The sequence below is a fragment of the Seriola aureovittata genome, chromosome 2, assembly GCF_021018895.1.
Source record: "Seriola aureovittata isolate HTS-2021-v1 ecotype China chromosome 2, ASM2101889v1, whole genome shotgun sequence".
In the NCBI taxonomy this organism is placed as follows: Eukaryota; Metazoa; Chordata; class Actinopteri; order Carangiformes; family Carangidae; genus Seriola; species Seriola aureovittata.
The window spans coordinates 23880979-23900607 of NC_079365.1; the positions used below are offsets into that span (position 1 = coordinate 23880979).

The 19629-nt window shown below is 37.5% G+C and overlaps 2 protein-coding genes across 14 annotated transcripts in view; both read right to left on the reverse strand.

Moving 5' to 3' along the window:
• Positions 1–913: 913 nt before the first annotated feature.
• Positions 914–10743, reverse strand: im:7151449 (complement decay-accelerating factor). Of its 9 annotated transcripts, none has more exons than XM_056400174.1 (13): positions 10544–10742; positions 9370–9555; positions 9135–9234; positions 8521–8591; positions 8217–8399; positions 6819–6881; positions 6587–6682; positions 6317–6388; positions 5058–5096; positions 4931–4972; positions 4778–4829; positions 3911–3986; positions 914–3666 (listed from the first exon to the last, which is right to left on the reverse strand). In XM_056400174.1, the coding sequence occupies exons 1-12, from the start codon at positions 10617–10619 to the stop codon at positions 3929–3931; spliced, it is 1038 nt and encodes a 345-aa protein (XP_056256149.1). In that variant the 5' UTR covers positions 10620–10742; the 3' UTR covers positions 914–3666; positions 3911–3928. The 9 variants fall into 9 exon arrangements, 8 of the variants coding, with proteins under 8 accessions (XP_056256149.1, XP_056256140.1, XP_056256129.1 ...); XM_056400165.1 differs by having other exon boundaries at positions 914–3709; positions 6587–6685; positions 10544–10741; XM_056400154.1 differs by having other exon boundaries at positions 6587–6685; positions 10544–10740.
• Positions 10744–15215: 4472 nt separating this feature from the next.
• LOC130186931 (membrane-associated guanylate kinase, WW and PDZ domain-containing protein 3-like) overlaps positions 15216–19629 on the reverse strand; it is a 121598-nt gene continuing 117184 nt past the window's right edge. For 3 of the 5 annotated variants that reach the window (XM_056404303.1, XM_056404293.1, XM_056404310.1), the window contains one exon: positions 15216–18602. In XM_056404303.1, coding sequence (XP_056260278.1) covers positions 17536–18602 — 1067 coding nt within the window. In that variant the 3' untranslated portion in view covers positions 15216–17535. Of the gene's footprint in view, positions 18603–18752; positions 18843–19629 lie in introns of all 5 variants that reach the window. The other 2 variants (XM_056404328.1, XM_056404319.1) reach the window with 1 other exon arrangement.

The following is a 19629-nucleotide window of genomic DNA, read 5'->3' on the forward strand; positions in this document are numbered from 1 at the left end:
CTTTGTTAAAAGGCTTGTCAAACATTTACTTTGAGATCACAAAGTGTTGGTAGACTATTCATACTAAACATCTGTTTCTGGTCTAATGCCAAAACCTCAGTGGGAAGCATTTATGTCTTGTTTGTCTTGTGCCTAAAGATCTTCATCCGCCCCACGCATGAGAACAACTTTAAAGAGGAGCTTCATTCCCATTTTTTCTTATTTCCTTCCCCACAGCAAAATCTATTGTGCCATAACCACTCTGACCACACGAACCACAATATGTGTAACCATGTAAGTGATTCAGTCAAGATGCCATTTATTTTGGTCAGGCTGCCAGGTCTACAGTGCCACAGAAACATGAGTTATAGTCTGAGTGGGTGTGTAGTAGTTCCTTTTCTTGTTTACCTCATGTCTAGAGCCACATTACTTCCTCTGCAGTGAGATTCCCCCGTCTCACACAGGCCTGATGAGGAGATTTCTTCTACTGACACAGTTCAAAGAGCGATCATGGGATCATGATCTTGAAACGTTAATGTGATGGAAGCCAGTTAAACATCCATCTGTGATGCACTGCATTCAATTTCAAACTTCCTGAGAGAGAATGACTGATTTTGACCGTGTTAACTTTGTCCATTCATGTTCTGAAACACACTAAGATGTTGTTGTCAGCACATTTAAACACCCATTTTATATGGTTGATAATATATTCATAAGAAAAAAAGTATTAGCATTTATCAAATATATTATGACATACAGTACGTAAATCTCTCTGTATTATATATCCTATTGAAGTGACATAAGTCATATTGATGCACACAGACTCTAGTGCGCATGGTAACGCCCTGACAATCATCAACAGGAACCAAAATGACATGTATTAAAATGTTACATTGTCTTACAGAAAGTAAAAAAAAATCCATACCAACATGAATGCCGCATAAATATTTGTTTATTACACATACAAATGCTTCATAGGTGAGTTTACAATTCTTTAAAGATCAAAGATCTGTATTATAACATGTACAACAACTAGTACATGACCTATACACGCTTTATATGAAGGGCCACACAATAAATGTTATTTTATAAATAAATATTTTATAAATGTGTGCATAAAAATAGCTTCTGTCCTGATTTGCTGATACAATTACATTATTCTGTTTTTATTCTATATTCTATATTGTAGATCACTTACAGTAAAACATTAAAGCATTAAATGTCATCATCTTTGAATTTGTGTTATTAAAGTACGAATTGACTCCCCACAAAGAGAATGAACAGACTGTCCTTCACAAACAGAATTAGGGCTCAAAGAAGTCCAATGGAATTCATACATACATTTATACATATTGCTGTTATCGTGTGAAAATTCTTGGGCTTACGAATCCTATTTCAAAGACAATTGGCTACTATTGGAAATGCCTGAAGGGCGTTCAGTGTAAAAACAAATCTGTCTTTTAGAGTCTTTCAGAGGAGATACATGGCCTTTAAGGCTTTCCAACAGTGATGATACAGTGTGAGCCAGGATGGGTGTGGTACTGTACTAATGCAGTGGAAAAACAAGATTTGATGGAGGAGGAATCAGTGACTTTCACTTTAGAGAGTGGGAAATTCTCTGAAACAGGGAGGACACCCAACATGTTTCCTACTGTCACTAAGGTTTTAACATGTTGTGTTGAGACATCTGACAAAGGATTGTTGAAGCTTGAGAAGTGACAAAAATGCTTATTCACCTTAAAAATAGTGCATTGATTGACATTGCCAATACGTTCATTGTTATTTACGTGTACAACATTGCTATGGTTACAAAGCTGGATCTCTGAGCCAGAGACTGAGTGTGAATGGAAGGGAAAGCCACTGTGTTGACTGTAGGTTTACTCAGCACTTATAAAGATTTCCCTGCAATGTGACTTTCATATGATCCCTCAACAGTCACAGCATGTATTCTTGATTTCTTGGTTTTGTTGTGATGTTTTGTTTAAGCTATAAAGCTGATGATATTCCACAGTTAGCTTTGGCAGTTCATCACTTTGGTGTAGACTGGATTATCTGAAGAACTATTTGATGGTTTATGATCAAATTTTGAACAAGCAGTCGCTAGAGGCTGAATCCTACCGACTTTGGTGATCGACTGAATTTTTCTTTATTGCCACAACGAGGGTGATTTTTTTAATTTATGACCAAATATCTGCAAAACTAATAGTATTCTCGACAGCCTCAGCTGTACTTTGTGTTTAGTGCTGATTAGCAAATGTTAGCAAGGTAGCATGCTAAACTAAGATGTGAGTTGACACATTAGTTGACTGGAGGATTCTCTGAGAAACACAGCAAACCCTCTGATAATAAACTGTCTGTCCTTATACCTTAGATGAATCATTATAATCATGAATGCATATCCGGTTTATGACCTTGTTCATCTCCTCCAGATGATTTCACAAATTATTATCCAGATAAAGCTCAAGCTCTTTCACGATCAGAAAAGAAATTGTAAAATGACCAAAGATGATTTAATGAAACCTGGAAGTTCTATTGAAGCAGAGTCAAGAAACCATCTCTTTTGATCCCTAAAAGGCCACAGTTGGAGCCTCTGGCACAACAGCAGACCATGGTACAATGAAACACTGTTACCACATTTTATTACAGGGCTTTTCTCTGTACTGTGCAAACCCCTGCCAGGATAATGGCTGGGTCCTTCACCGCTGCCATGACTGTGAATGTGTTCATTTAGTTTGTCCTCTAAGAAAAAAGAAGCTGCTACTTTGTAAGATGTAGACAATGTTTTAACATGTATGTCATTTTTTGAGTAGAGGCTCTCGACCCCTTTACATAACATGCTGTGCAGTGGACAACAGTAAGATTTTGATCTTTTGGTTTTCTTTGTAAAGTCTAAAAAAGCCTTCTCCACTCTCAAATGAATGGTTAACAAACTTTTACAGGTTTTTGCTCCACTGGCTCAGTTACCCATTCAAGGTCACAAACATTTTCATCACTTTTCCCCCTCACAATACTGTACAGCAGCTAGTGTAGTTACATGGTTCATTGATGGTAGGTACTCTATTCAATTATTTTCTCATGAAACAAGGTCTCCCATTATTTTGCAGAGCTTACTAAAAGGACTCCAGAACAATTGACAATGAAGGAAGGAAAGTCGGGAGGCGAAGAATGCAGCTGATTGTATCTTTATCAGTTGAATTAACCACATTGTGTGTCTCTTGAATCACCTTTTTCATGGTTCTGTGCAAACAAAACAGCACATTAATAACACAGAAACTTAAAATTTCACAAAAACTCCAAACTAAAATGTTTTGTTTTAAATAACTTTGCAATACTTCATAAAACATGGACAAAATACTGAAGTGTTCTCTCCAGTTTTTATATAAATAATGTACAAAATAGTAGTGAAATAAAATATTTACAATTTTGTGTTAAAAAAATGTGGAAATAAAAAAATAAAAAAAGCATCACTATAAAATGTGCTTTGATCACTGGAATGTTATACTTCTGTTTAAATCATGATACTACTCAGCAGATCTGATTATCTGCCATTTCAAGTGCAATAATATCAAAAGTGAGTTCTCTTTCTTTCACCCCCATCGATTCATGGAGGCAACGTTACAGTTTGCTGGCACGTCCTCCTGGGTAACAGATGCTCTTTAAGAGATAGGCACGGTTCCATTTGCAGAGCTGGTGTTGACAAGAAATGAAGAGAAAAACCGTTTCGTTTGAGCTTCATTCACATAGTTGTGCAAAAAAGGGGAAAAAAAATCAGAATTCATGCTTTTTTGGCTTCACTTGTGACAATCTATGTTTCCCATTTAAAAACTGTAAGTTAATGTGAAGTAAAATGAACAAGTAAACCATGCTTAAATATATTTTTAGAGGTATTTTGATGCTTTTTGGTAATAAATAGACAGGAATTGACAGATACCTGAGTGAGGAAGGCAATCTAAAGATTTTGGAACTGTAATAACTCCGGCTTCAGGTCTTCTCTGGTGTCATATGAGCTATGGTGTCACCAAATAAGGAATTTGTGTCAGAAATGTTTTATGTTAATTTTTTATTAGTCCACCAAATGTTTTATTATTGCATTCTCAATGTTAGTGTTAGTCATCGCAGAGTAATGATTGATTGTTTTTTTTTGAGTAATTTTTAATCTTGGCTTAATGCAATGTGAAGCTCAATATGAGTATGTAGTTAATACGAGTTGACAAGATTATATATGTCAAATTGTTATTTCATAGTTAAAAGCTTGAAGTATGTTGGTCACATTTTCTTTTCAAATTCAGGTCAGATGAATGTCTAACAAAAAGTCATCACATAAATCACAGAATATGTCAGCCTGCATATGTCTTTGACTTATATAAATTCCTCTATATTTAGTGAACTTGATAATTAAAGACATTCATTCCAATTCATTCTTTCCTGAGGGGAATTATTGTCCTGATACTGATACATTCTATGTCACAGCTGTTTTTATTAAAGGATTTCCTGTTGACTTCCCATTCCTGAGCACATGTCCGGAAACACAGACATCTAGATTTCCCTAAATGAGTCAAAAAGCAGTGAGGAAACCTGAACCTGCTGCAGAGTTACCACATGATACTTCACTGCATGTTGCACTGCTCATAGAAATATGAACTAATATTGAAACTGTACTTTACTGTGCGTTTATGTAAACCATAAAAAGGTGAAAAGAGCAGAAAACTTAGACAGAAAAAGCAACAGATGGATAAAAATCACAAAGACATATGAGCCATGCATGAAAGAGCAAAATATTATGAAAAATATATCTCACCCTTTTTTCCTCAGAAGAAACTTGTGTAAAAAGTAGACAACTATACATGTAACTGTAAAGGAAAAAACAAACAAAAAAGATTTATTATATTTTGTATTTCAAATGCAAAATTTTGGTAATGTGTGAATTCCAATAAGAGAAATAGTACATTACCTAATGAAATGCCTATCACAGAGGCTATAACATTCATATATCCTGAAAGACACATTCACAGGTAAACACAGAGCAAACAATCACCCTGGTTAAGATCTATTGTAGGACTGAGGGCTCAATAACGCACCAGTATCTGAGTTAGTGATTACAGTCCCATCATGTTTGTCTGCAAGTAGGAAACAGTATTATTAGTACATAAACTATTTCAACTGACACAGACAACAGAAAACAAAAACATATTCAACACACAGCTACGAGAAGGTCTGTTACAAACTGATTAAAATACACTATGTGTTCAGATTAAGGTAATTATAACATCTTTCAAATTATTTTGATGTGTGCTGCTTTCAACCTGTTCATCTGAGTGTCTCTGTGTTGGATCAGTGAGGTTGAAAAAGACCAAAGACATTAATATATTAAATGGGAGAGGGACTGAGGGAGGAGGACACATCTGAGAATATTAAATTACATTTCTCTACCGTCAGTAAATTAAAATCTTTCTTATCCGCTTTAAATCAGCCTTTATCTGCAGGAAATACAATCAACTAGGGAAACCTAGAGACATACATTACAGTATTAAAGGGAATACACTTGTTTGCTTTCTGGTGAAGAGTTAAATGAGAAGATTGGCACCACACTCATACAGTATGTGCCTGTTAAATACAAAGCTAAAGACATCAGATGGTTAGCTTATCTTGGCATCAAGAAACAGACTAGGGGAAACAGCTAGCATGGCAAAATCCCTCTTCCAGCAACTCATTCAAATACGTCAAGTGTCTATGACTCATGATGACCCATTTTATGTTCGGTGATGTGCCGGGTTATCTTGGCTGTGAGCAGTAGCTTCCTGGAGTGTCTGCTGGTCGTCTGGCAACAGCTCAGAGGCAAGAAATAGCCTGACACATAAAACCCCAACCCCATCAATGCCCCCCAACCCCTTCATTAAAGGGCAACTACTTGTTTTACACTTCTGCCAGAAAGCGAAAAAGCATATTTCCCAAAATATCTGATTATTCTTTTTAGAGTATTGGTTATGTCATGTTATATTTGTTAATTCAAGTATTCACAGACATGTCTAAAAAGTGAACTAAATAACAAAGAAAGCCAATGAATGTGCTACGAGCACATGCACATTCTAGCTGACTGGTCTGATGGTTTAGGGTCAGCTGTCCACCCTGATACTAATGTTCATTCTCTAAATGTAAGTTACACTGTTCACATCATATTATATAATAATAATGATAGAACATCTAAGGCCAGACCTGGAATTTTTTTCACCCCTCAGTGATCACAATAAATTATATGAAATTATGTGAAATTATAGAGCAAACTGATTCAAAATAAGATTCAAACTCTCATCTAATCTCTTAAGGAATCTTTCTCTACCTTGAAAAGATGCTGTTGATGTTACATTGGCTGTGGTAGCTTTATCCTCAGCTGTGAAAATGTCTCTGCCACCTTTGAACAGAAGGATCAGAAGGATTCTTTCGGTTTGGAGTTTGGACAGGATAAAAGTGTCTTGTTGAGCTGAGAAGCCATTTCTGAAACTCATGCAGCGTGCACATAATCTATTCATGCTGCCAAGTGTTGCTGTGCCTAAAAGGTTTCAGCCTAATTACATGCAGATCAGCTCGTTTGGAGACAAGTTTTCTGTACCTCGTGCCGAAGGTGAGACAGTTGGTGTTGCACTGGTTGTTACATGTTTTTCTTGGTGAGCTGTGGATGTGGCAGATGAAGCCGTAGAAGTGGACGCTGCTGTGACATGGAAAATAAATCACTGTATAAATGAAAGATTTTTTGATTTCTTGTATATCAATTATAATCTCTAAATTCTTCAGTGTTAAAATATTTCAAAGATTTCTTTCTGTCTTGTAAAATATTTCTCTACCTTGTGTTGAAGGTGCAGGAGTTGTTGCTATTGTTGTTGTAATTCTATCTTCTGTTGTCACACCTATGAACAAGAACATCACTAAACTTATCTGTGGTTACAATTAATCAGCCATTTGTGAAGCTGGTGGTGGAACATGCACGTAATTCATTTTACATGCAGAGTGAGCTGTGTCGACAGTAATGCATCATTAACATGCCTCTCGATGTCAGCGGAGAAAGTCAAATGGGAGGAATCATCCATTTATTTTTCACACCATGATTCAGTGTAATATTAGATGAAGGACAATCACCAACTCTCTGGACAGAGGTTGCTCTTTAGTCAGTACACTTTCAAACTGTTAAGGAGCGTATGAGTTCGGCAGTTAGCAAACAAAACCACTTTGAGTGAGCAGAGGCATGAATGGTGGACAGAAAAGTGTTGTGAAGCTGTTATATTTAGAAGAGTGTGTAGAGAGGGTATAAGTGATGATGTTTAAACATGTCAGCGGCATGAACGATGCCGAGTGTCTCCACTGACACCATGGCAACACCTACATGCAAGTGCACTCTTCTTAATTGAAAACAGTATCTCAACATTTAACTGCCTGAAAGTGCACTCCAGACTCGACGGACCACTGCTCTTGCAAGCTTCTTATTTATGCCCATGGAGGATTGAAAAGTTATTAAAAGACCACGCCTGTGGTTTGAAATGTTTTAGCCCATTTGCATCACATGAAACTTTTCAAAGCATAACCGAGGTTTTTCTGACTGATTTATTACATTCCAGGAAGCCACTGTGTTGAATTTATTTCACTACAGTTAGAAGCTTGCAGAGCCTTGAAGTACCCTTGAGAGTGGTACAGTAATTCATCACAGTGAGCATTTCTCAGCCTTTATTTTCAGTCCACATATGTTTTTATGTACATTAACTTAGCATTCACAACTTTTATCAAAATCTTAGGGAATGCAACGCGTTTTGTCATTTGACGCCATGATTTCGGAACGTCCTTGAACGCACCAACCAACACTTGGGATCAGTCTTTGTTCACAACTGGTATTATCAAAATAGTATATAACTTAATCATCATAACATAAGTGATGAAAAATAATGATGACAACTATTAATTGAGTTAGTTTCCCTCGAGTTAGTGCAAAGTGATTTTCATACTGCAGTGAAATGAATGGAAACCAGTAGCTTGATGGAAAACAGCCTACAATGTTACTGAATGGTTTGAAAATGGTCAACAGTATTCATAGAGAATATTCATAAATAATGTGTTAAAACATGCAATGGGGCAACCTGCATGGGCGTTAAAACTTCACAAAAAAGTATGATTAAGGCTTGGTCCACTTCACCCTGCCTCTCATCAGAATAACCTGTAATCTGTAGAATAACAAGTCAAACACATGGACTTACCTTGGCATTTAGGAGGCTCAGAATTGTATTCACCAGTTTCAGTGCACATGATGCTGGTCGGACCAACGAGGATGTATCCTTCATCACAGACAAAATTTATGACCTGTCCATATTCCGGTTCACCTTGACCATCCCAGTGGCTCCGGCCGTTGGTCACTTCAGCAGGTTCCTCACACGTTACGACTGAGGAACATACAAACAGGTGTTTTCATAGTCACATCATGGTGGAAACATTTGTACCAAAAAACTTTCATTGTCCCTGGTTGTGGTTTCAAGAAATACAAGATAAATGAGAGACGTTTACTTTCACACGTGGATTTTCCATTCCACCCTTTAGAAAGGCAGTGTTTGTGGCTCAATCCACTAATGTCATATCTGTGGAAAGATGAAGGAAAATAAAACAGAACAATTTATTTAAGGAGGAATTCATTCTGTAGAGCCATGTTTTTGCAATGCAATGGAATTCCACCTAAATTTCTAACTAAATACTTAGAGAATTTACTCAAGAGCTTTATATCAACAACGCTCTGTAGAGCCAGGAGCGAAGAGAGCCAGGTGTCTAATCAGTGAAACTATGACGCACCACTTTCTGGCAGTGCCTCTATTTATCATGCCTCTATTTCAGGACTATTTTGATTTCTTTAAAGTTTGGCAAATCCACTTGTACTTCAGCCACTCTGTTTGCCAGTGTTGTCTGGTCGACATCTGTTGGCAGGACGGCAAAAAGAGATGCTTTGTGGCTTGTGTGTAAATGGACATGACATAACTATCCACTGAGTGTCTCCTTTGTGTTGTCATTGGAGCTGCTGAATGTTTTACACTTCTCTAAATTTATGACATAAATATTCAATGTCTGATGTAATTCAACCAGATAGCGATGAAATGGCAAGATTCCATACTTCTTACATTTATACTCACCCTTTATCACAAGTGACTTTTATTACAGCACCAAACAGGGTGCCACCACTGGTATCAAAATGCATATGCGGTTGAGGTTGAGGGAGACCACAGTCCTTCTCTGTAATATCAAAATGATCAGAACATTGCTGCATGACTTTTATGTCAGGAAATTCAAAAGAAAAAAATAAAGGTGTTTGGTTGTCAAGAGGTAAAAAGAGCCAGTAGAGTTCAAATGAAAGTTAACAGGACTCACTTTTGCAGATGAGATCTGGTTCTGTCCATTTCCCATCAGTGCAGCTTATAACCTCAGATCCACTTTCCTTAACATATCCATTAGCACACTCTAAAGTGACACCAATGCCTTCTGGAAATGTATTCAACAGAAGTGCTTCAGTCGTTAAGACAATGTTTTCCCTTCCCTCGGGGTTAGGACAGTTGGCTGGAGGAAAAACGAGACAAAGAGGCAACATCAACAACATCATCTTATTTTTTATCTTTATCTTTTATTTTTTATTTTAATGAAGTAAGATGAGCCCCTCTTTAATAAGAGTTTCTAAGTTTTCTAATTAATAGTGATGCAATTGGGTAATAAATTAATTACCACTGGTTTATGGTTATAAGAGAAACCAGTTATACAGTAAGTGTGGTAAACCGTTAATAAATACTCATGGGTTTCTCACTTTATAGTAAGTCATTAAGTCTAAAGATACAAATATTAATAAAAAGTCCTTGATAAAAGGTTTTTAATTTGAAGATTCTGAAGAAGATTTTAATTGCTGTTTTTGATTAATGAATTTTCCTAAGAGGCTCAAAATGGTCAAAAAGATTTTCACATCCTGAAAGTTGTTTTTATTAAAGACTTGTAAGTGATCTTCAAAATATCCAGTTTGCTTCCTTGCCCAATATTAGATTATATTAGAGTGAGAAATATTTGGAGGAGTGCATTTTATGGAAGAAAATGTATCTCCTCTCTTGACTGTTCATCATTCCCAGACAATTCATACTAAATTAAACTTAAATGTAATGAAATACAATAGTCAATTCACAGCCCTGAGCTATTTCAAACCAGGATTATAAATTTAGACATACAGCAGACTTGTATGTTATAGTATGTTGATACTTGTTTATCTACAGTCCGCTCGTATCTGCTACAGCTGATAAGGTTTTTCTGTGGTACTACAAATAGGTACCCAATGACGGACTGAGAAACTTTCCAAACTAATCACAGAAAATTCTATTAGTATTTATGTTAAGCTGCTAGTTAAACTTATTGCGCTGTAATTTTATGGAAGCTGACATTACAATAAGTAACCGTTGTTTTTCCGTGGCGTTGACAGCTTTTCAAACTCTCTGAAACTCTCATGTGACTTGGTACGTTGATAAATATTATCTCATTAAACAGACTGCGAGGCTGATGTTCTACTGACCCGCTGCCTCCAAGACAAAGAGATATAATAACAGCAGACATCGTCGCCGTCCACAGGTGTCCAGTGAAAAGTCCATGTCGAGCTGCGGAGGGAGACAAAGGTGTTCTGATCCAGTCACTTTCAGTCCTACTTCTTCAGAATGAGCGCTGACACACGAGTAGCTCCGCGGCTGGTCTACAGTGACCCTCCTGTAAACGCACTACATATATCCATGTTGTCTCTGGTCAAGTTAACTTCAATAGCCTGAGTGACAGGAAGTGAGAAAATAAAAGCGAATATATTCTTCTCAGGAAGAGTGGGATGTAGCAGGCTTTTTTTTGTTGTTGCATATTTCTCTATATAAAACACATTATGGAGCAGCTATGCATTGATTCACGTGGTAGCTACACATAGCCTATATTAAATATCTGTATACACATTCCTGTATGTTTCATTCATCGCCTACAGCAGCTATTCTAAGTGAACCCTTTAGAGTTACCTGCATTTATCTATACATTAGTCTTAAAATATGTTCAGAGCTTCATCTAAGCCACAATTATGAACAAACACGATCTATTCTCACCAATAACACACAAGTCATCGTGTTGCTCTTGTCCATATTGAAAATATTGTTCAAAACTTCACCGTGTAGGCTGGCAAAAGTGTGTGATCTCTGAGGCTAGTAGCATTAACAAAAGCTAAGTGGAGTCAGGAGTTTATCAAACGTGGAGGTGAATCAATGAAAGCAGATAGGAGGTGTGGGTTAGAGCTACTTTGACTAATAAAAAAAAAACATTAAGACATTTTGAGTTTGCCATTCACAAGAAGCATCTGCTGATGTGAATCATACAGAGATCTCAGAGGATTTATAATCAAATATTGTTGCTAGAAAGGGTTTAAAAGTCATCTCAAAGAGTTTAGATATTCATCAATCCACATTAAGACAAACTGTCTATAAATAGAGATGATTTATTTCTGTGGCAACACTCCCTAGAAGTGGATGCCCAGCTGAGATGATGCCAGAGTAACAGCTAAAGGCTAAAATTTGAGCTGGTTAAATGCTTAATGGGTGTGTTTCTGTGTTATTATCTTGAACACATTGTGCTTGGGCTACTTAGATGATCATATTTCATGACCAGTTAATGCAGAACACCAGGTCATTCCAAAGGATTTTCATATTTTTATTTTGCCAGTGCCACAAACGGAAGTCTTATTTTGAAGAGTAGAACAGGAAGTATGGCTTTAAAACACCGGCTACTTTAACACCGCATTGTTCCAGAGTTCCTTATTGTCTTACGGTAGAAAGCAGGCACAGAACAAGTATATAAACCGATAACAAGAGAAAAAGTTACTTTAAAGATGTGTGTTAGTTTGACAAGCTTTTAATAAACATAAACTCTCAGTTTGTCCATGAGTCAGAGCAGCTAAGTGTTACTCCACCTCCTGCTGTAGGCGGAGGTGTCTCCCCGGCTGCTGCACAGGCAAAATAGTGGAAAGATCATGGGTGTGTCCTGGAAAAAGGGGTTCTTGCCTCTCAGTCTTCAAAAGGGGAATCCCTATTCTATTCTATTCTATTCTATTCTATTCTATTCTATTCTATTTTATTCTATTTTATTCTTTTCTACTTGAGACTCTTTTGAACGCCAGAAGATGATAAATCACAATAATTTAATTTCAATATGTGTCCATGGTAAACAATTAAAAAATAAAATAAAAAACTAACGTCAATCGTCATCATCATCATGAAACAAATCAACAAGAAATAAGGGAGGGATTGTGATAGTCAGGATTCCTCTTTGTTTTCATTGCAGTTTTCAGTACATTAAAGAACCTGAGTCACTGTCTGTGGTTTGGGTTATTGTCATGGATACATTTCAGTGTTTTTTTGTTGTTTTTGTTGTTTTTTTTTTCCAGCAAGGGGGTTGTACCTCATTGCCTAAGACACATGCTGGGGTAAATTCCACGGAGTTTGCTCCACCGCCCATTTTCAACCGCATTTTGTTCACAAGGAGCTGTCGGTGCCTGAGAAAGCCACACATGATTACTCAGAAACCTGGCAACAGAGAGTGAACAAAGTTTAACGGCCCGTACCTTTAGTCTTTGGTGCGTGTTTTGTTTTTCTGAAGCTGTGAAGAAACACAAGGATGTGGGATATTTTTTGATACTACAACATCACATCACTAAAAAGTAGGATATTAAAAGAAGCTTGCTGTCTCATTGGTTTGGTGGTTTGGGAATAAGTGAGTGTAAAATGCCCCAGTACACTCAAACTGATGTAAAGCCAATAAAATGAGACCTGTATAAACAGTGTGGTGCACCTCGTGTCCTTTTAAGGCATTTTAAAAACTAGTATTAATAGGTAACTAATGCTAGTTTGCCAAGCAGCTTCTCAAGTTCAAAGCCAACCAAGAGCGGTGGCATAGTCAGCTTTTCTTATCTCTCCGAGTACCCTGTCCAACTCCCTTCTCAACAACAACAACATCAATTTTCCTGCTGATAAAGGGGAAAAGAGGTTCCAGGCCAAGCATTAATATCTGTCCACTGCTGCATTGTTCACCTGCCTTTTCTGTGGTCAGGCATACCAAGGGCGTGATGTAAGAGCTGCAGGATCATAACTCTCCACACCACATATCTTCACACACATGCTTATCTGCTTATCTCTATGGCATGAGGAGAATTTTTTCTCCCTGATAGTCACGTTTCACAAAACTGCAAGGTCAAAAGACTCAGAGTACTGACTCATAAGTACTTATTTCCTGCTGTCACGATCTGTTTTTCACAACAAAAAGCTACATCTTTTGTTCATCTTGTGGATTCTTATAACGATGACCTCTTCAGCAGAAGATGATACTATCCCAGAGTACTATCCCTAATACTACAAAAGTAATTTATTTGTTTATTAAAAGTAATTCATCCAAATCTAAGTTGATGTACCCCCTGCAACCACATAGACAAAACACTTCATTGTAAGTCAGTGACATCATGTGGTGAAAAATATGAACTGCACTAAAATGGAAAAGTTCTTTCAAAACAAATTCTCCTCTCAGACATCAAACTGCCACATACACACAGGGTAACTTAAGTGACATTAGTGACGAATACTGCGCCAGTTTAAAACACAGCAAAAATATGCTCTTTATGATCTGAAATAAAATGGTTTGTCAATGAAAAGCAGGTGAGGAGATACTAGCTAATGGTACAAACCTATAGGCCTATAAGAGGAAAAAATATGAATGTCTACTCATCTCTCTAAATGTACCCAAATCTATAAATACCAGAGATCAGAGATCATCGTCTTCTTAGTTGATGGTCACATAGCCTGGAACTGAGAAAATGATCTTTATTCCGATCATAATTTAAATATTTTATGACAGAAAAAGCAATAAACGCAATATTAGGGTTAGAGAAGCTTAAAGTTTTATTTTATATTATATTGTATATAGCCTATATAAAAAAAAACCTAATATAAATATATATATAAATTTAGGACAGGTTTAAAAGGAAGGTCAAAGCCAATGGCTCTTTGCAGAACAATTACCTCCACTATGAAATCATCAGTACCAGCAGTTCCATGTCATATTACAGCCATTTTAAAGCAGTTTAGTCAATTATCGCACCATGCGCAATTACCAGTTCCTCTGTACCCACTGAAACTGCTCATCTACCATCTTATCAAGTTCTGAATAACCAAGCAGGTCTCTAAAGGTCAATAAAATAATGGCAGCACAAAGGTTCCTACAGTCATTCACAGATATATTGCAGTCAATACATCTATGTCAGTGAAGCAGTCAAAACATTTGCAAAGATGTACTTAACTGCTCTGCTGTAGCTGGTCAGTGATCAGCTGGGAGCATTGGACATCTCAGAGGTGAATCTCCAACTGCATGAATTTGACAGAAAGCACTGCAGAGGTACATCACATATGCACTTGGTCAAGTCCCTGACAGCAAAACAGCAAATATTCATAATCTTTAAGTAAAATTGTATCAGTCAGGAACCCTGATTTGTACAAGGTCCCTGCAGCTAACCCAATTCTGATTTACAAATGCTTAAAAGATCATTCACTCACAACAACAAATATGCAAAATAGCCTTTGGCAAACAGCTTTTAATTAATGTTGCTGTTTTGAGTAATTTTTGTACTTCGGTGTGTGTCATTTATTTATTTTCATGTATTTCAGCTTTATGTTAAACATACAATAAGGTACTACTACATTCATATCTTATATAATCTTTGTAATTCCTACCTCTGGTACTGGAATTTCATTGAGGATTTAAAGCCAGTGATGGTTTCACTGGTGCGCTGAGCAGATTTAATTTGTATTCTCATTCCAAATTCAGCATGACGATTTATGCCTGCTTTTGAAATATGGATATTTAATGGACATGATGCATTTGTAGCATAAGATGCCTCTGAGCTTTCCCTTCTAATTGAAAAAGCATCTATGTCATGCAGTTGAGAAAAGCAGCCGGCTACCATGACAACTGGAAATCTGCCATAGTAACAGCAGCCTATGCTCCTTTGTCATATGAAAGTGTTGTTGGATTGTAGTGTGCAACAAATGAATCCACATGACACCTTAATGATTATTCTGTCAACAATTGTGACTGTTGGCAGTGTAATGTTATACAGTTCAGAATAGCATAGCATGGTTTTCATCTCAATGTTAGGTTTCAGCACAAGGAATCAAGAATGTGTTTTCAGTAAAACTTTATTTTTCAGTGCATGAACGGAACACCATGTCAAGGTCATAATCTGTCCTTTTCAATCCATTTTTAAATAGTTTCTCTTTTTTTCACATAAAAAAATAATGGAGCGATTTTAATATACCTCTATTTTTTCTCCCCGAAAGAGCACTCAGCAAGTATTTATAAAGGTGCTGTACAATGTACAAACATTTACATCTACTGTCTACCTACAGAATGTAGAAGATACCACAAGGATTGTTTTTCTAATGAAGCGATGCAAGGCCACAGTATGATACAGAGATGAGATACAAAACTGTCAAAATAAAAGTGGAAAGGAGGAAAACTACAGTGCAGGAGACATACAATGAAAAGGGCATAATCTGATTCTGGACCAGAGTGAAATGCCTGAGCCTGACACTCTGGGTTGGATTTACTCATTCAACCAACCAACCAACCTATTGCACAAAAACATATCACTGATTGGCTCATAGCGCATCCTCTAGTGATTTTTAACCTGAAAACTCCCTTGGACAATCACAGACCTTATCCACCGCTTGACTTTATATCACACATTTGCTACGATACTGTGTTCCCTGAGCTCATCTGAATATGTCTTAATCTCATAAGTTGTACAAGTAAGAATGCTGAGTGTATTTTACTTCTTCAGGTTTTACAGCAGAAGCTTGAAAATTTTAGTAAAATAACTTTGAAATTAGACTATTTCTCATTTTAACAGATCCCACTTTTAGAACCAATTGTTTATCTTAGCCATCAGCTCAATTAGCCCTGAAATACAGTACGTAAGAAGGCGGGCTCTCTGTATACCTGCTTTACATCAGCAACATGCTCATTGCTCAGTATTTCTCAGTGTCAACCACCACATCACTCTCTAAACTCTACGATCCTTCAAGCTGCCCTGGCACATAATCACACAGCAGGATCGACAAATACATACATTTAAAATCCTAATTTGTCTTTTCTTAATAGGGTAAGGTAAAAACAACCAGGGGCATAACTCAAAAACTTACAAAGTATTATATTAATCGCAATTTTGGCCTTAAACAGTGAACCTTTTAGAAAAAAAGAACCATCTTTATAAAATAATAATAATATTAATATTAATAATAATAATAATTAAATGTCAATGCATTTGGTAGCAAGTCAACATCACAAATTAAATACAACTCATGGTCATTCGTCGTTACTGTTATGCTACAAGGGCAGATGCAGTGCAATGAAATTCAATAGATATTTTAAAGTTAGAATCTGCAAAACATGACACATTCAAATATATATATTATATTATATTATATTTCACAATGAGACACGTTTTGAGCGATTGCAAACATTTGGTACAGCGGTTTGCACGTCACCTATACATTTCATGAACTACAAAGATCCATGGTAAGTCCTACCACTGAAGTACATTGGAAATAAGGTGAAAGCTCAAATAACATGGGACGAATCTTTGAAGTCTATATCAAAATGTGGAATGGCTTGGTACAGCTACATATACATATATTCATCTATTATCTCAATAAATTACACACTGGTTGGTTATCATACACATGGTAAACAAGATCTCAAACCACAAGTTTCTGGTCTTTTTAATGATTCTGTTTGTATGGAGGAGAGTCATGTCTATAAGCACAGAACAGTCTAAAGTCCCCGGTAAAGTGAACGCTTGCTGGGTTGGATTTCAAATCTGCCTGGTGTTCAGAATGAGAATTATAAACAAGAAAAAGTATCATCCTCATTGATGTGCAGAACACGTGCAGTAAAACGAACAGAAGGACCGACTGCATGCAGTTGAGCAAACTTTTAAGAAAAAGACAGTCAAAATATCCCACAATGAGGCCGAGAGCGAAAATTAAAACCCTGGATGACAGTCACACTTGGTGTATACTACAGGGGAGAGGCGTGGGCCTTTCTCCTTTCTTTGCATATGGGTCATTGCATTGTAATGGGTGAAGTGCTGTTGGTAGTCGTTGTTCCACAGGAGGCTCCCAGGATTGGCACATATTCACATTTCAAAACATCTTGTCTGACAAGGCCCTGAGCACGCGGCACATGCTGAAATCCCACATAAAAGATGCTGAAGCAGCAGACAAGGCAGAGGGGAGCTGCTACATGCCACTCGCGATGTCACAGGACTCCCAGAAAAAAGACCTTGTCAAAAGACAAATCTGCACATGGTCCAAAGGTAATAAAAGTGGCACCATGTTGCACGTCTCGATTTTATGGAAGAACTCAGAAAAACAATCCACTGAAGGTACAGTTAAATATTCCATGACGCAGCTCAAGTCTGGATGATTCAATATTCTATCACAAAGGGTCACGTAGAACCTCTGCCCGGGAGAGGATTTTGGCTGAGCTGGGCACTTTCCAAGGGCCAGGGCTAATAGGTCCCTCCGGGCTCTGCGGGGTCCCTGGAAAACTGTTTATAGAGGCCACAAAGTCTTCCTTTGTACCGTCTTCTTGTCTGCCTTTTGTCTCTCTTGGCGAAAGTACAGAACCTTTCCTACTCCTTTCTACAAAAGACAACAATGATTCTCTTTTGTTGATAGTCTCTTTACTTCTGTTCCTGTCTTCTGTAGGTTTGCCCTTTCCATTAGCATCTCTCCGCCCTGAGTCTTTACCTGCGCCTTTCTCGCTCTCTCTGACCTGAGGCGATGTCCTGTGGCGGTGAGATTGTCCCACCTCTCTCCTTTTAAAACTTTCTGGCCTGATTCCTTCTCCTCTCCCTTCCGTCTCTCCTCCTTGTGTGTATCGTCTGATCTCGATATTCCCCCCTTTGTCAGTTTTCTTTTCATGATTCAAGCTCTCTCTGCTGGAGGAGTCCTTTAATCTCCTCTGAGGGCCTTGTTGACGCTCTGCACGCTGCAGGGTTGGAGCCACTGGCTGTCCAGCTTGAGGAGACGTCCTAGGGCTTGTGGATTGTGTTTTTGTGTGTGTCTGAGACATCCTGCTCCTGCTTAGTGTTTCTTCCCGTGCCTGACTCTCAGTCTTTTTGGGACTGAGATGTTGCTCTTTGGCTTTAGGAAATGTCTCCCCTGTTTTCTTTGGGCTGCTTAGCTCTCTGGACTCTTTTGTGGGCCTGGTCCTCTTGTAGAAGTTCATATGCTCAGCAGAGGCTGGAGAAAGCCTTTCTACCTTCTTCTCTGCCCACTCACCACTCTCCTCCACTAAGCTTAAACCCCTGCTGCTGCGGGGCTTCAGGCCTTGTGGGGATATGGTGCTCCAGCTGTGGGAATGTTTCAGTTTGCTGGAGAAGGGAGAGGAAACAAAGATGGAAGCCCCGGTGGGATATGGAGAGGACAGGGGTGATGTGTCAGAGAAAAACACCTCTCTGGAGTAGCTTGTGGGTGAAATGAGTTTTTGATCATGTTGACCTGGAAGGAAAGCACACACATTTTACATGTATACACCCATGTGCACACAAGAATATTAGATGTGTCACACAGAAGACTGAAAGAAGGTGGAAAATTGAGATCATATTTAAGAGGTTAAAAAAGGGAACACATGAGGAAGAAACTAATTACCAAGGTAAAAGAGAAGAGGCCAGTAAAAGCAGTGAGGATGTTAGTGTTGGTGCTCAGTGTAGTAGCACACAGTAGAGGAAGCAGTACCACCTGCATCAGGGGCAAGAGAAGAAGAGTCAAAACAAAGCAGATGGTTAGAGATTTAATGAATACATAAAAAAAAACTCAGCAAAGGATGTAAAATGAAATCAGTAAGGGTGACACTGCAAAACAGGCTCCATCAATTACTGGACAAAGTCATTATCATTAGCAAAACATAAGGCGGATTTATGGATTCAGCATTTATTGAACTACTGTCATCATCCCCTCTGTGTTAACACGTTTAGGAAATAAATCCAATTCAGTTGCTTACTAAAGTTTTATTGTTAACATTAATCAAACATGCCCTGGCTAAAACTTGATTACGAATAATGAACTAAATTTTGTGAAATACAGCAAGACTTAGAAGAGAAGATTGCGCCACTCTCATATCTCTGCTCTAAAAATGAAGCTGTGTTTAGCTTAGTTTAGCATCAAGATAGGAAAGCATTAAGCATAAACACAGCCAAACTAGCCATTTCCTGCTGCTTTCAGTCTTTATGATGAGCTCAGCGAAGCATCTGCAGACTCCAGCTACATATCTAAAAGAAATACTTGATATACATGAGAGTGGTGTCGACCTTTTCATCCAACTCTGGCTAAAAATAAATATCAGTATTTCCCAAAATGTCAGACTATTCCTTTAAGAGTTTATAATGAAAATATACAAAAAATAAATTATATTTTTTATATTTATATGTTTTTTAATATAGATCTCCTTATCTGAAACACAGATGAATCCGTTTTCAATTTGTAAATGTTATTTACATCCAAGTACTAAAGTTGTCTACTAAACTAT

Excerpts from the sequence above, each read along its gene's own strand:
- im:7151449 (XM_056400165.1), bottom strand. The coding sequence starts at position 10,619 with ATGGACTTTTCACTGGACACCTGTGGACGGCGACGATGTCTGCTGTTA. Across the intron at positions 4,830-4,930 it reads TGTGATAGGCATTTCATTAG|TTACATGTATAGTTGTCTAC; the intron begins GTAATGTACTAT and ends TTTCCTTTACAG. Across the intron at positions 3,987-4,777 it reads TTTCTTCTGAGGAAAAAAGG|CTCATATGACACCAGAGAAG; the intron begins GTGAGATATATT and ends GTGACACCATAG.